The 16,409-nt window shown below is 42.8% G+C and overlaps 1 protein-coding gene across 4 annotated transcripts in view; it reads right to left on the bottom strand.

The window, feature by feature from the left end:
- The window catches only part of POF1B (POF1B actin binding protein), a 261,114-nt gene that overhangs the window by 91,833 nt on the left and 152,872 nt on the right, over nucleotides 1-16,409 (bottom strand). For 2 of the 4 annotated variants that reach the window (XM_085607805.1, XM_085607807.1), the window contains exon 7: nucleotides 11,941-12,074. In XM_085607805.1, coding sequence (XP_085463931.1) covers nucleotides 11,941-12,074 — 134 coding nt within the window. Of the gene's footprint in view, nucleotides 1-11,940; nucleotides 12,078-16,409 lie in introns of all 4 variants that reach the window. The other 2 variants (XM_085607804.1, XM_085607806.1) reach the window with 1 other exon arrangement.

Genomic DNA, 16,409 nt, shown 5'->3' with positions numbered 1-16,409 from the left:
ACCAACAGCCTCAGAAGGCTGATCAAGTAATCAATAGACAAACAAGCATAGAGAGTGGCTTAGTTCTCCGACACAAAAGGTAAAAGTAGTTCCAGTGAAGAAAGCTTAAAACTACCTATAGAGTTAGGGAAGACTTAATTTGTGTGTTATGTTTTTTAGGAGTCTTCATAAGAACAGAAGATACCATTAGCAGTTCCAGTGTCCGGAGGCAGTCTCTCTTTTGTTTGTCATCCACTTCCCCTTTCCCCCTTGGCTAAGTCCAGAGGCAGTTGTTTATTCCATCTGTCACTGGCTTGGATGAGAGGGAGTTGAGGACCTGTCATCTGCTCCTGCGGAAGTCGTTCCATTGATCTGACATTTGGCCAATGGTGTGCTTCCATCAGAGAAAATCAGTGACTGGAAGGGAGAGATAACATTCTGGACCCATAACCGAAGAATGATCTTTGTATGAAAGGAGAGAGCTTAAGAGCTAATGCTCCTCTACCTTTATGATCATACTGAAAAAGGGCAGATGTTTTGCTCGCCTGGGTGGAAGTATGTACTCAGAATGGGATGCATTGTGCCAGCACATGGAAAAAATCAATCATGAGAGGTGGTGTTGTGGCTTGAAAGTTGAAGGTTTTCTGTGGAGTACCCAGAGTAGCGACAGCAGCGCGGCAAGTGGAGTTTGCAAACACTTAGCATTCAGATAATGGGCGGGAGATAATTGCACAAGAACATTTTCGCAATATACCGGCACCTTTCTTTCTGGCAAGCCTGCCAATGACATTCAATGTGGGGTTAACAAAAGTGCCAGCTAACATGGAGTGATGTCAACACTTCTTTTTCTAACGCACATCCATAATAGTGTGGCCTTTAACTTAGGAAGGTTGGTGGTCTCTAGATAGCTCTAAGTAATCCTCAAATATTACCAGAGGAATCGGAGTCCATTCTGAATCACTTTCAGCTCAGCTGGCAAGCCTGGGGAGAGATGGCAAACAAAAAGGTGCCCACCAGAGGTGAGGAAAGCAAGTGATTTCTGTGAAAACTTTAGAAAGAAAGATATGGACATCAGCAAAGGTGTATTACTAGTAGAGATGATCCCAAGCTCATGGTCAGGACAATACAACATCCAGTGAAGACTGCACAAATTCTGCTGTTCTACATTTGAACTGAGACACGTGTTGGTGATCATGCTCTGGAGTTAGAGAGTCTGCAAAGAATAAGAGGATAAAATCCAAAGTGTTGTGGAGAATCATGAGAATCCTGTGACTGACATTTTCTTGGTCTTCCATTCTACTGCAGGACAGATTGATGGGCACAGAAACTGCTCCTCTAAAGCCAAAGTAAGCAATATCCGGATTGCACTGTGAGAATTTGGGGATCAGGGGAGGGTCTATTGCAATTTTGTTGCTTGCTATGATGATTTGGCCCAGTTGGGGAGGATGAGCAGGGGAAGAACCAAACACTGAGGAGAAATGAGGTAAAATGAGTTGTGGGCGTTAGCATGCCTTCTCTCTTTCCTCCATTTCCCTCCTTCCTTCCCAGGTTCAAAACAAAGACGGGAGGGGCAGGGGGTTAATTATATTCACATGTTCTCACAGGTTATAAGGATAACATCCTTTAAGCTGACAGTTTTTTAATTACAAATTATTCTGATTAGGTATGTCAGCTGGTCTGGCTCGATGGAAGCAAATCAAGACTACAACTCTCAGAAAAAAATGAGCAGGACAAATTAAAACACAGGACTATAAATCTGGTGCCTTGACAACATAGAGCGAGTTACTTACCCTAAAAATATTATTCAAGGATTTTGATGGAAGTGATATAACAAGGAGTTATTTAGGCACCTGAAAGAGTGTGGTGGTGCTCCTCCCACTAGAGTGTTTATACAGTTGTTATAAAAAAGATTAAAGGAGTCTTCAACTATTGCAAATTTAAACTGTGTTTGTCGTCCCTTACATGTGCAAATTGCCAGAATGAACAATGCACAAAAATGTCAAACATTTAGGGTATCAAACACATCCAGGCTGAAACAACAGCAGGCTACTAGCTGGCAAATGCAGCAGATGTAGTGTTAAACCTTGATGGCTCAAGGCCAGAGATTCATGGAGGCAATGGCCAAAATATTGTTAGACTGACAAATTGCCATGACAGTACCAACCATGCCACCAGAAACGCTAGGATATCCTTAAGAGGGTCTCATGTATACTTGATGCCAGGAGACTAAAACATCAACACATTTGGCTATTCACTACCAAAATAATGTACCTTCCCTAGGACAACAACGTTTGATTGAAATAGGAAACACAATTCAACCAGCAGAAGGTTCACATTCATTTGTGGTGCACTTTGACAAAAAAAAATGTTTAAAAAAATATATTACCTACTGGCGGTCGGCAGTAGGTAGTTATAGTTAGGGCCTTTTATCCATAGGAAAATCGTAACATTCTATTCCCAATAACTTCGGCGTCGGTTGACGAATCTTCGCAAAATTTTCAAAACTCGTGGGGCGCTCCGATCAGCTCCCATCTTAAAAGTTTCAGGGTGATTCGGCAAGCGGGGGCCGAAAAAAAAGGGGGTCCCAAAACGTGTTTTCTCCATGTTAATTCCCATAGGAAACTTTAGACACGGCTACAGCCCGAACTGCTGAACGGAATTACACCAAATTTGGCGAAAAGGTAGACGTTGGTTCAGAAAGATCCCTTTTTGTTAAATGGTGTAAATCCGTTCCGTAGTTCATGAGAAATTAGAAAAAGAAAAGGTTTCAATATCTGGGCGGAGCCTAACGACATCTCATCGTGAGATCTGATTGGCTGTCAGCACTTCATCCAAGAATTGCTGGCAGCCATCTTGGGACCAATATACATGATAGTACCCCATTGAAATGCATTGTAGTGAATCAAAGATTTTGATGGTTATCAAAAGGAGAACTATAAAGGGTGATAACAGACTTTAGTTACATTAGAATTCATTTGTTGATGGTACCATATTAATTTCAGGAATTGTGGTGTGTTTTAAGGTGATTTTACCCTGTGAAAAACCTTCTGCTGAGATATCATGAATCACGTTTGAGAGAAAACTGAAGCTAAAATGAGAGCATATTTTCTGTAAATTCACATTATCTTTCTCAGTCATGTGAGAATGAAGTCTGTCATTCTCAGTAAAACATGTACATCCAACAAGGGGAGAGACTGTCATTTGATTCCTTTGTGTTCTACAGCAGCTTCCCAGAGTGTTCTAAAGAACATCTGTTAGCTCTAACAGTCTTACTTATGACAAAATGATGGCACACCTGAAGCCATCTTGATTGGAATAGACTGGTAACACTTAAAACATTTAATTTAAAAAGGAACAAAATGAGGGGGTTCATTTTGCCATAGAAATTATGGTTAGTGCTGTAGAAAGAAAATGTAGGGCATGTTTTAAGTGAGATCTCAAATCCTCTTCTATTTCATTAGAAAATTCTGACATGCAGACTGAAACAATCACTTTCAATACCAGCAGTAGACTTGCAGTTAACTCCCTAGTGAGCACTAGCTTTACTACAGTGATCTAATGAACAACTAGAGTGGTAACATTCTGAATTTATGGCAAATGTGTGACACGTCTGAATGCCTTCTTGATGGAATCAAAGTAAAAAACTGAAAGCATTTCCTGCTGAGGAGACTGCAGTCTATTCTTATAACAGCTTCGGGGAAAGCCCAACTGTTGGAGCACCGGCGATTGGGCTGCCTTAAGGATTTTAAGGGCATTTGTTCTGTGCTCACACCCTCTGCTATCATGTCTCCTCCAGAAGACCATTTTTACTCCTACTAGGAAGTGGAGGAGGAATGGCCCCCCAACTTCTCCCTCCAGCAGTGGACCAAGCCCTCTCTCTGGCTATTTCTAGGGTGCTGGCTCCTCTTAGGGATCAGGTTGATAAGCTGACGAAAAGCATCCCTGGGGTGTTCAGTGACCCAGATCTGGTGGTGGCGGGTCCCAGTAGCTCCCAGATGGGGAATAAAAGGGCTGTTAAGCATAACGCAGGGCACTTGGAAAGATTTGATAAACTTACGGAGACCTTCCTCAAGAATGCGCGAACGCTAAAACATGCACCCTGCCGGGAGGAGGAGGAGTCCGGAGGAAATTGCGACGCTGTCACCACTATTGTAGACCCCGACGGCGGGTTTCCCTTAGAGGGAGAGGGTGTATCGGAAGACAATTTCTCCTCCGATGAGGATAAGGACTCGGGGCGTCCCTGGCATCCAGAGTCTCAGTCCTCTCAGTCCTGGATTGGGGACGCGGTCCACTCGGACATGTTCGAGCCTACCCAAATTTACCATCCTAGGTCAGCGGAGTGGACCCCTGACACCAAAGTGGCAGAGTATGTGGTGGGGAAAATCCATCAACCCCTTTAAAGGGTGGTCAGGAATAGGATGAGGGGAGAATGCCCCGGGCCCTCACTGGAGGGCATGGTGGCACACACGCCTGAAATTGATGAGAAACTATGTACCTTTTTCTCCAAGTATATGAGGGATCCCAAGAAAGGAATTGATAGGTCTTGGACGTGATAGGGCCCTTGACCCAAATTATTCAATTGGCGGAACGTTCAAAAGAGTCAGGATCCCCTTTGTCCACGGATATTGTGGCTGGCTGGGCGCACTACCCTAAACTCTAAAACACTACCCCCTCCACTACCCAAACACCACTGCACTACCCTAAACCCTAAAACACTACCACCAGCACAACTCCCTACACAACCCAAACACCACTGCACTACCCTAAACCCACCCCAGCACAACCCCCTACACTACACAAACACAAATGCACTACCCTAAACCCTAGAACACTACCCCAGCACGACCCCTACACTACACAAACACAAATGCACTACCCTAAACACTAAATCTACCCCCAGCATGACCCCCTACACTACACAAACACCACTGCACTACCCTAAACCCTAAACAAATACCCCCAGCACGAACCCCTTCACTACCTAAACACAACTGCACTACCCTAAACCCTAAAACACTACCCCCAGCACGACCCCTTCACTACCCAAACACCACTGCACTACCCTAAACCCTAGAAGAAAAAAAAAAAACCATGCCCAATCCCCCTTACCTCTCACTCCTCGTGGTTCCTCTCTCCTCGTGGTTCCTGCTTCACGTCGTCTCTGAGGGGCGGTGCACGTCGTGATGAAACTGAACAGCCTCTGTTTCCTTACAACAATGTGGATCGTCTACACACGTTTTTTAGAACGCATGGTCATTTACCATACATACCTTTACAAAAATATTTGTTGCAAAGGCATGCGTAGTAAATGACAATGCGTTCTAAATAAATGTGTAGTAATGACTTTGCGACGTACAACGCATGCGTGGTAATGCATGCGTTGTAATGGTATCGCGAAGTAAAAAAGTTGTTGTAACGGCTGTTTACCGATCGAAGCTGGCCCCTGTTCTTCAGTAAGACATTTATTTGATTAATTAGGAGGAAGGAATGTGGGGTTTTTTACCGAAAAGTGCATTCCCAGCTGTTGTATTGTGAAAGTGTCCGTGTGGCCTGGTGTCACTTCCGGTGAGAAAGTGGAAGAGTCTGCTTGGATCTAAAGGAGTTCTGTTGTTGGACGGGCCTGCGCGACACGTCATCAGAAAACATAGCTAATGGAAAGCCTCCTCCCTGAAGTGTGGAGCAGTGCCATGAGAGGTCAACGAGTGTGCGTCCCACCGCAGTATGACCGTACCGCGTGACCCATGTGCCCCCTCCAGGGTACGGGAGGCAGAAGCGGCATCGCAGGTCCTCTTGAAGACCGTTGTAGCACTAATTCTACATTTTGGTACTAGGGTGTTTTAACTTTATTGTTCCTGCCAGATACAAAGAGAAGATCCTGTGTTATTCAGTGCCCTTGTTACCTTTTTTGTGGGTTGTGGTGCTTGTCACTTCGCTGCCCGCCGGTGCACACGACTGGGCACCCCACCTCGTGTGCCATCTGCAGGGCCTCTGCCCTCGGATCACTGGTTTCGGTTTCTGGAGTGGCAACATAAACAGTTGCTCCCAAAGGACTAGCCTGAACACATAGGTGAATATCCCCTGCACCAGCATTCCACGGAAATTCTTTCCTAGCTCTCCCACGTCGACGAGGACGTCATAATAGCACGGCTCCGCTCGCGACACCATATGACGTCATCGGAGCCATAAGAGGACCTCGTCGGCGTGCTGACGTCAGTTCCACCCATTTTTTCTGTGCCACGAGTCAAACAGGCGGACCGAGACATTTTCACATGTATACATAGTATAATAAATATATATATATTCACTGAAAAATCCATAGGTTTCAGGCACGTTATAGTTAGAAATTAGCATTTAAAGAACCTTAGAAATTCACTGAAAAAACCATAGGTTTCAGGGGCGTTATACTTAGTTGGACATTTCACTTGTACAAAACCATAGAAATTCCCCCGTTATAGTTAGTTCAGCTAACGAGAACTCGCGCGCCAGCAATGCACTGCTGATGACGTCACATATTACATCACTCATGACATGATCAGTGACATCACTGATGACATCACTGATGACATCTGAAATGACATCACTGATGACATCATCCAGTGAATGTGTGTTTTTCTGAAAATTAAATATGTTTTATATATGTATATCTCAAGGTCGATGGAAGAATAAATGGGTATATTAGTGTCTAAATGGATGATTTTGTTTTGTAAAATTGATTGTATAACTGACTGATTAAGTGTATCTTAGTGAATACATGAGTTAGTGAGTAATGTTTAAATATGTAAATATCTGTATCAATCTCTCACTTTGTGTATAAGTGGCTGCATGGGTTGGTGAGTAGATGCGTGAATGAGTGACTCACTGTTTGTATGTGTTGAAGACAGCATGTGTGCAGGACTGTATAGGTGTATGAGTGTGTGTATTGGTGTGTTAGTGAGTGAATGACTGTCTCAATAGTGTCTTTATGAGTAACTACATATGTTTTAAACTAGTATATGTGAGTATTGGTGTATATAAGTGAGTATATGTGAGAGTGAGAGATTGGAAGAGTTCCTGCACAAATAAGTAGGTGTTTCTATAAGTGATTGTTTAAGAGAGTAAGTATGTGTAAGTTTCTATAGAAGTAAGTGTGGTAGTGTGTGTATAACTGTATATGCAAGTAAATGGATGTTTGATACTTTGTTTGCATGTGTGACTATGTGTACGAGTAACTCTATGGATGAGTGGCGGGGGTGTGAGTACATATGATGAGTGAGTACATGTATGAGTGACTGTATAGGGACTGTTGGTGAATGAGTGGATGTGTGTGTAGATCCTGGAATTACTGAATAGGTGTGTTGTAACTGGTATTGGTATGTCCATTGTTTTGAAAATGTTAGTTTGTATTTTTGAGTGTGTGTATCAAAGGTTATATTAGGATGAGAGGAGGTCTGCCACTCTATCACAAGGATGATGTCATCAGTGATGTCATTTGAGATGTCATCAGTGATGTCATGAGTGATGTCACTGACCATGTCATGAGTGATGTAATATGTGATGTTATCAGCAGTGCATTGCGGGGGTGTGAGTTATAGTTAGCTGAACTAACTATAACGGGGGAATTTCTATGGTTTTGTACGAGTGAAATGTCCAACTAACTATAACACCCTGAAAACTATGGTTTTTTCAGAGAATATATATGTATATATATATACATATATATACATATACACACACACACACACACACACACATTTTTCATCACTGTGTCTATGTGCATGTTCGCTTCTGTATTACTGGTTTTTCTACTGGATTTTTCTTTGTAAAAAGATGAAATAGAGTAGATTATAATAAACTGTACAAAAGTCGTTTTTCAGTTAAGCTCCAGGTATTCACTTTTGTATCATAATTACTTTTAGTGGTACGAATTCATAGATGGATGTGGGAGTGGCATGGTAGTTTCACTGAAAAATTGTTTTGTGATAATATTAGATAATATTGCATGGTTCTTCTGGGAGTACCTTAAAGAAAATGATCTCGCCCAACATCCTGGGTTGACCTTTAATTTTAAAGAAGTAGCCAATTTAGAAACACGAATTGTTTAACATGCCATGATACATCCAACATCGCTGAATTCCATAGCTGCATTTTCAACGTTTGTTGTTCCCGCTGACTGATCAATCCGGACCCGGTAGTCACTAAAATGTTATGTTGTAGATATAATGTTATATTGCATCTATTTTTGTTGGAATATTATGTAAGTGTATACGCGTAATGAAGGATGTAATTTGTGTATACAGTTATGACAAATAGCCAATATTTAAAAACAAAAAACAAATCTATGTGTATATTTAAAGCTAAGCAACTTTCTGATTCACAGAGTTCTCTGGAAGCAGGAGGTGGTTAGTTTCTGCAGCTCGGATGCTCTGAGCACGTTACTGGCACTTAGATCATTCCACTTGCTGCCTGTGGTTAGGCACATCAAATTTGAATGTCTGAGCACTGTGCATTAGGCTTAAAGCAAAAGGAGACTAGTTTTAATGAGAAACACACATTAGACCAAAGGCTAGGTGTTAAGTGCTTCCTCAGCAATTCAAGTGTCCATAGACAAAGATAAGGGTGTGTGGATGTGCATTCTCGGTCTCCAATTGTCTAACATGTATTCCCACTACAAAAATACATGATTACACTTTGACGACCTGAAATTCAGAAAGATTACCAAACTAGTCTCTCAGAGCCAGTAGCTTATGTGTTTATCACTCTTAGACCTGACATCTTTTGGTGTGGTTACCCCTGACTTTTTGCCTACCTCCTGTATTTTTGATGCTATGCTGGATGTCGTTTTTACTGGTATAGATGCTTTGGGCACTTTGCCACTGCTGATCAGTGTCAAAGTGCAAGTGCTCCCTAGGGAAATTGTGATGTAATTGGCTATACATGTTTGGAATATTTGTTCTACCTGCAAGGCCCTAGTAAAGTGCACTGAGAGTGCCAGGGCTGGTAGTACAAATGCTACTCGTGGGCTGCAGCACTGATTGTGCAACCCACAGGAGTAGCGCGAAAAAGATGTCTTAGGCCTGCCTGCAGTGCCTATGTGCAGTCCAGGACTGCCATGTCGACCTGGCCAGTGCAACCACTGACCAGGCCTTATCCTTCCCTTTCTGTACATGTAAGGCATTCCTATGGTGGCCCTAGGTACCCCCCTGGGCTGGGTGCAGTGTATCTGAAAGGTAGGGCATGTACTCAGGTGTGTAACATGCCCTGGTAGTGAATTACAGCCATTGTCGTTTTTCACTGCTGAGAGGCTATCTTGCCCATAGGACAGAATGGGGGAGGCTGTTTACATGCCTATCTTCCCCTAAAGGCAAGATAGAAAATCCAAGTTTGGTATCTTTGTGTACAGAATTTAATTATACATCTTTTTAGAAAGATGGTTTTTAAATTCACTGTGTGAGAATAGCACTTTTTAGAAAGTAGCTATTCTCCTGTTTAACCTTCCTGTGTGCCTGTGTGCAGATTGGCTGACTAGTGTCATGTGATGGGCTAGGTGGCTCCAGGAGTCTGGATGAGTCAGCAGCAGGGTGAATAGGGAGATCTGCTCTAGATGGGTGGGAGGAGTAGCCCCTGGGTTTGAATAGGGCTGCCTCTGCCAGCACAATGCCGGCTCCACCCCCTGCTGGCCAGGCTGAGGACTCTGCCAGCACAAAGAAGGCTCCACCTCCAGCTGAGCGTCCAACGACCCTGCCCCTCACTCTTAAAGGAACCAGGTGCTCCAGGGCAGAGCACACCCAGGAACCGGTTTGAGCAGGGGAATCCCCCCACTGAAATAAAGAGAGACAAAGACTTGGAGGGGTATAAGAAGAGGACCCCAGACACCTAAACTTTAGATCACTGTGGAACTAAGAAGGAACCTCTGCCAAGGAGAAAGCTGGAAGGAACTGAAGAGGAGAAGACTGCCTGCTTGCTGTTTTGCTTTGCTGCCAAGGAGAGGGGAAGGACTCTGCTGTGTCCCCTTCTTTAAATTCTGATCTCCAAGGGCCTGAGGAGAGCTGGCTCCCAGTTAAGAAGTCCCAGGAACAAAAGTACTTCACCACCAGCTCCCCTGGAACTCTGCTGAGGGAGTTCTGACCTGCCTTGGAGTGCTTGCCTAGTCTTGCGGCCTCAGGAGGTCGTTTTGCTGTGTTTGGGAGCTTTAAAGCAGAAAGCGTGAACAAGAGTAACTGGTGCCCATCGCATCATCCGTTTGAGGGTCGCATCATCCGGTTGCGAGTCACAAGACCGAGAGTGCGAGAAGAATTTCATCGCGGCGTCATCGCAGCACCCGGAGTCCCCGCATCGCCGAGTGCGTCGAGCATCGTCCCGGTGCGTGATGATTCCTGACACTGCGAAGGTCGTCGCAGAACCAGTTTGCGGGCCGCACCACTGCCTGTGCGTGAAAGTATCCAGTCGCTGCGTGCGTCGACGCAGAGTCCCGTCCCGTGGCGCATCGAGGGTTGCGGCGCCAGAAGTCAACGCCGCGCATCGCGCCCCATCGAAGAGCGTTGCACCGTACCTGCGCGTGAAGCTTCTCCCTAAGAAACCTACGCAACGAAAGCCAAAGTCATTGCATCCTCCCCCTACAGATCGGAGCCGGCGCATCCACCTCTGCTGCGTGAAGCAGGGCTGCTGCAAAGCCTCCCCAAGGTCTCAGGAGTATTGCATCGCCTTTGCCATCTTCATTGTTATAGCTTTTGGGAACCTTAGCGCAACTACAGGTACTGTTGGGCACGAGAGTGTCGGATTTTGTGCATTGAGAGTCGCATTGTGCAGGACACTGATTTTTACATCCTGGAGTACTTTCTACAAACTCTTGAACTATCTTTAAAGTAACCTTTTTAATTGTATGTTGGTTTTTCTGTAGTATTTGGTCTTGTGAAGTTTTTAGTAAAGATACCTTATTTTTCTAAAACTGGTGTAGAGTAAATCTGTGGTGTTTTCACTGTGTTACTGTGAGTGTTGGTACAAATACTTTACACATTGCCTTTGATAGCCTAGACTGCTCAGGCCAAGCTACCTAGAGGGTGAGCAGGGGTTATCTTAACAGTGTATCCCCCTTTCCCTGACTAGAAGCAAGGGTCCCTACTTGGACAGTGGTACATACCCTTCCAACTAGAGACCCCCAGATCTAACAATCACCCACTGTCGAGTACTAGGGCATCATATTAATAGAAATAGTATCCCATGCAAATAACAGCAGTACGGGAAAAGGATACCACCATTTCTGAACGTTCTCCGTCATGGATAACGGGTGACTCAACAGAACTCAACAAAACCGCTCTCAAAAACTGAAGGATGGGAAGCTGACCCACCTCATTTATAGGTCAAACTCCAATTGGCCTGCAAGTGAAGGTCTCCAGCACAGAAAGTGCCACCTGCCCCACTGCCATAATACTTCTTGTGATCATGTCACACTATCACGTTTACATTTCTTTATCGCATATGGTTGAAGCATTGACTATCCTCATATGGTTTATAACCAAATGAGGCAAGGCAACACGTCCCACTGAACAAAACAATGTAAACAAGTTATACAAATAAACAACGCATGCAATTTCTTACAATAGCTAACATTTATTTTATGTTTTTATTTTTGTCCTTTTTCATTAAAAGCATTCCAATTTAGAATAGGACAGTTTACTTGTTAAAATGTTTCTTCTACACAAATAATTGTCCGTTCTCAATTATTTCATTTTACTAAAAGGATGTCAAAGTACACACCTTAAATTGCCACCCACGCTGATTACACATTTCTTTCAATTACCCAAAGGGCGCATCTCAATGGTTTCCAAAGGAACACGGATGTCCAAGTTATGCATACAGATGTTCGAAACCTTACATTACACACAGAACTACATTAGAGACCAACCCCGTACTGTCTAAGAAGGAGGAACATTCCGGGGATTCTGAGGCCGAGTTCTTAGTAGATGGAAAGGAAAGCGAGCTTACCGCCCTCCGATCTTCTCGACGTGCTGCTGTAAGCAGCTGTACAGGTCATTGTTTTTTCGGCTTAGTTCAGCCAGTAGCTCTCCAAAATACCGGGAGTCCATCTTGTCGGTGCCAAAGTCTACCTCGGTTTTCTGCTGCTGTAAAGAATAAAGGGCCATTTTATTGTTTGTTTTTACATCCTTTTCTCACAAATATCATTTATTTTAATACTGTCTGCTTAGTATTGGCATTACGCTGAAGAAGAGCTACATGTTCTTCAACATATTAACCACTACTAATATGTTGGGTAAGTGTTATTTATACACATTATCTTTTTAACTTCGGATGTCAAAGTTCGGTGCATGTGCGTTTCACATTGGAGAAATGTTGTTTGTGACCAAACAGTGCAAAAGTATTTAAACGGCACTTCTGTTCTACAGGAGCCTTCACGGGCAGCACAGGCCCATCTCAAATGCAAATACATGCGCTGGCAGTTGTGCCAACTACGCACAAGCTTATATATTTATATAGGTTTCTCGTGAGTTGTACACTTATTTTAAAAGACCGTCTCTTTCAGAGACCAGACAAACATCAAGCGACCGCTTGCCTTCAAAAGCAGGGCCCGCTGTGCCACTGTGTTCTGTTACTGGGCTGACAATCACAAACCAAAGTCCCAGAATGCCATACATTGTGAACCATATGTTGAGGACTGTGGTTTGGTGCGGATGGCGACATGGCATCTTCGGGTATTGCTAGTGGACAAGGATGCCTTTAATGAAAGGTAACAATATTTGTACACATATATACAGGCGTATATTAGAGTCTTTAGAGCTGACCTCTTACAAGTTCAACGCACTCTCATTCACCACCATCACAAAGCAAATAACCACACATTACAACAAAATAATATGTATATACATATATATATTTCTTTTTTTTAAAAATCTATAGTACCCCTCAACGCCACATTTGCCTAAAATACCTTTAGTACCCCTCAACCCTATATATGCCTGAACAGAAAAAACACTTTTCTACACCTGTGCACCACCCAACTGTGAGACCTAGAACTCCTTATTATCCCTATACACCATCCATGTCTGAACCCTAAAAACGTACATTTTCAGTCAAATGCATTGTAGAGGTCCCTCATTGTAGTTGATTTGTTACTGCGATAGAATACCTTTTTGCTTCCATACAGGACTCAGCACTGATAATTTTAGATGTGTGTGTGGCTCACAGCTTAGTATAATGCTGTGGAATTTCTGCTTCATGTATGGTGTAGCTTTGAGGCCACCTAAATATCTATTCACGGATTTTCACCTGCTTAGGCCATTCTTCCTGTATACTGGGCTGGAGTTTCACAAAATGTGCTTTCACTATTGGATTGCACTATTTCCAACTTCCTGGCTGGAGCATTAAGCTAGATAAGTGTATAATGGGTCATAGGTTCAAGCTAAATGCCTCCTTCCTTCATGGGGACACAAGTCTACGAGTCAAGTAGTACTGAAGCAAGGCTGCGTATCTGGCTCCAACATTTAAGTGGGCTTATGCTGGACGTCATCCGAAGAACCGTTAAGGCACATTTCACCCGCAATGCTCTGGGAAGGAGGAGGAAACAAAGTTGGTAGATGGCACTCAGTGCACAAGGTTCCAGAGGAGTCCATTCAGAAAAAGGCTAATGATTCTATGTTAATAAACCACCTTAATTTGGCTTTACAGTGCTATGTAAAATAGTTCCATTTGCTATTGGCAGCTTTATGTTTCAAAGCAGGTGACCAATATTTAGTGCAGTTAACTTACCGACACCTTCCATTGCATAGCAGAGGTTTAAAGGCTGAGAGTAGGGTTTAAAATGATCAACAGTTTATTCAAATTCCTGACTTTGTTGTAAAGTGAAACCTGATTATGATTAGAAAAATATGTTCTACAATTTATCGCATGGTAGTGGCATGGCCCATTCTTAAAAGTGCCTACCCTCCACTTTAATAAGGTGCTCATAGTAAAGGTAGCACATAGGATTCTGCCTACACAGTACAGATCAAGAATCTTTGCCATTTGAAAAGTCTTCTAGCACTGCCTGAACTGAAAGCAGTAAATCTAGATTTTTTTTATTTTCAGTGTGCTGCTCTTTTTGTAACCATTGGTTAAACAATCCTTGCTGTTCTTCCCAGGACTCTCTTACCATCAATAATTTAAATCAACGCATGTCCACCAGGAGAGCTTCAAGCTTAGTTTTTGGTCCCTCAGACAAACAAACAACCAATGATACCAGGTTCTATCTTACAAGGCCTGGGATTTGAGTGATCTGTAAACAGTGTCCAAGGGTGAGCAAGCAGAAAGGGCCCAGACACAGCCCAAAGTGTGTTTTGATCTTGGCCAGATGTAATTCTAGATGAGACCAGATGTTGAGAGTGCTATGTTAAAGCCCTGGTCAAACCTGCTCTGTTTCTACAAATTGCTGATTTGGAAATTTTAATAACTGAGCAATATTTTTATTTGGTGGTTAAGGCCTCAATTTAGGTTAATAATGCTGGCGACAATGCAAAGTGGTTGAAATCCGTTCATCATTCTGGTGAATCTTGTCATAACTGTCTACCTTAATAAGGGCATCATCTTAATATTCAAATCCTTCCATTGAATGCTCGTGGCCATCAGCATGTCAACAAAGCAAGGACGTGTCATCTACAAGGCAATACAGCTTAGCAATGCTTGTATGTAGATAAAAAAACTTTTTTTCAGTTGGTGTGTGTGTTACCAGGAAGAAGTTAAAAGGTATGCTGCAATCAAAATAATGTCCTTAAACCTCAACTGTGAAAAGAGCTTTTCAGGCTGTTCTTCAAAACTATAAAGTAGCTAATGCTTTAAATTGAGGAAAGTAAAATTAGTAACTGTAACACTAATGTATTCTTTTTTGTATAAATAAGACAAACTAATGTATGGATGTTAGCATTAAATGCTTCTAATGATTTAGGGTGAAAGCTCTGGTCTGCTGAAAAGGCAATCGCCTTGCATTATTTTTGGTTGCATATCAGCTATTTTGCATTTATAGGGTATCCCGAATGTTGTTGTTTTTTTTTTTTTTTATTTTTTTTTTATTTATTTCCTAGGTTAACACGAATTTTGATGGGAAGTTTTACAGAAGTACGAAGCTCTGAACTACTGCGCAAGAATGAAAGAGCAAACATAGAAACAATGACAGGGATTATTTTGGTGGGAACTCCTCAGTACTATAAGTCCATTGAGAAGGCTGCTGAACACTCTACGTCTGCGGTCCTGGTTTTCTATCCCACCTCACTGCTGAGTCACAGTCTGAACATTCTGCCTACGGCAATGGAAAGTGGGTGAGAGAGAGTACCACAGAAGTGATGGGTGAGATGGGCATAAATAAAGCATACAGAGGACGACATAATGGTCTCCCAAATGGAAGACCGCCCTCATCTTGCTTTGCTTCTCTTGCTGCCCTCTGCTCTATCCCTCCAGGTTCTTCCTGCCATACTGAGACTGTGTAGCCTCTGGCAGCAGAAGCAACTCGGGAAACAGTGCAGAAGCCTTAGGACACCAATCACCATGCTTAAATCCCCACATACCCTAATAAACCCTTTAATAACACATCAGCAGCAAATAATGACCGTATCATAAATTTACATTGTAGGGGATGGACTGCATTTCATATATGCCGTTTCCTTGTAACTGTGTTGAGCTAGAGTCCTTTTTTGCTGAAATTTGAAACTAAGCAGTTGATGACGGGTAAAGTGGCAATTTCATGAATATGTGGAGTTTGCGTTTTTCACAGAATTTAGAAATGCCAGCAACCCTGTGTGCATGTACTTTTCAGGCAATAATGTAGAATTTAATATGTAAATACTGTGTATAGTTGTCATTGCTACGTCTCAAAACTTTGTTGGCTTTTTCCTAGGCTTTCAAACTCCGCCTTTCACACAATCATGATGTGTGGCTCAAAAAAGAGCCCCTCTGCTCTCTACTTACACCACATGATGCTGTTCAATATAATTCCCATTAGGACATCTTCTGGGGTGATGACACAGCTTTGATTGTGGCTCTAGGTCAGTTGTTGTTCTACCTTGCTTTTTTCTGTGCCTGATGAACTCCATATGTTTCAGTAATCGGGTCCACAATGCGGTTTTATTCATACCATTTACATATTTTGTTACTGAACAATGACACTAGGCTCTGTCTACGATCAGCTGTTCTGGCCCATGGTTTGTTTGGGATCTGTAGTCACAAAGGAATAAAGGAACACTGTACTGCGTGTACTTGGTTTTACTACCAGAAAAGTTATTGCTGATTAGACTTGGTCTTTTCTAATGCTATACAAAGTCTAGAATACAGAACTCAAAGGCTTGAAAAGACAACTGGCCTTTGAGTAGAGAGCCGATTAATAATGCATAAGCTGAACCACAATGCTAACATTTTACATGCTGTCAATTGGCCTTCAAGTCAAAAGGAGTGTTTAGTGCCATTATGTACTG

This window comes from Triturus cristatus, chromosome 5_2, assembly GCF_964204655.1.
Source record: "Triturus cristatus chromosome 5_2, aTriCri1.1, whole genome shotgun sequence".
Lineage (NCBI taxonomy): Eukaryota > Metazoa > Chordata > Amphibia > Caudata > Salamandridae > Triturus > Triturus cristatus.
Note: the sequence above shows the minus strand (reverse complement) of the source record. Positions and strands in the feature narration are given on the sequence as shown.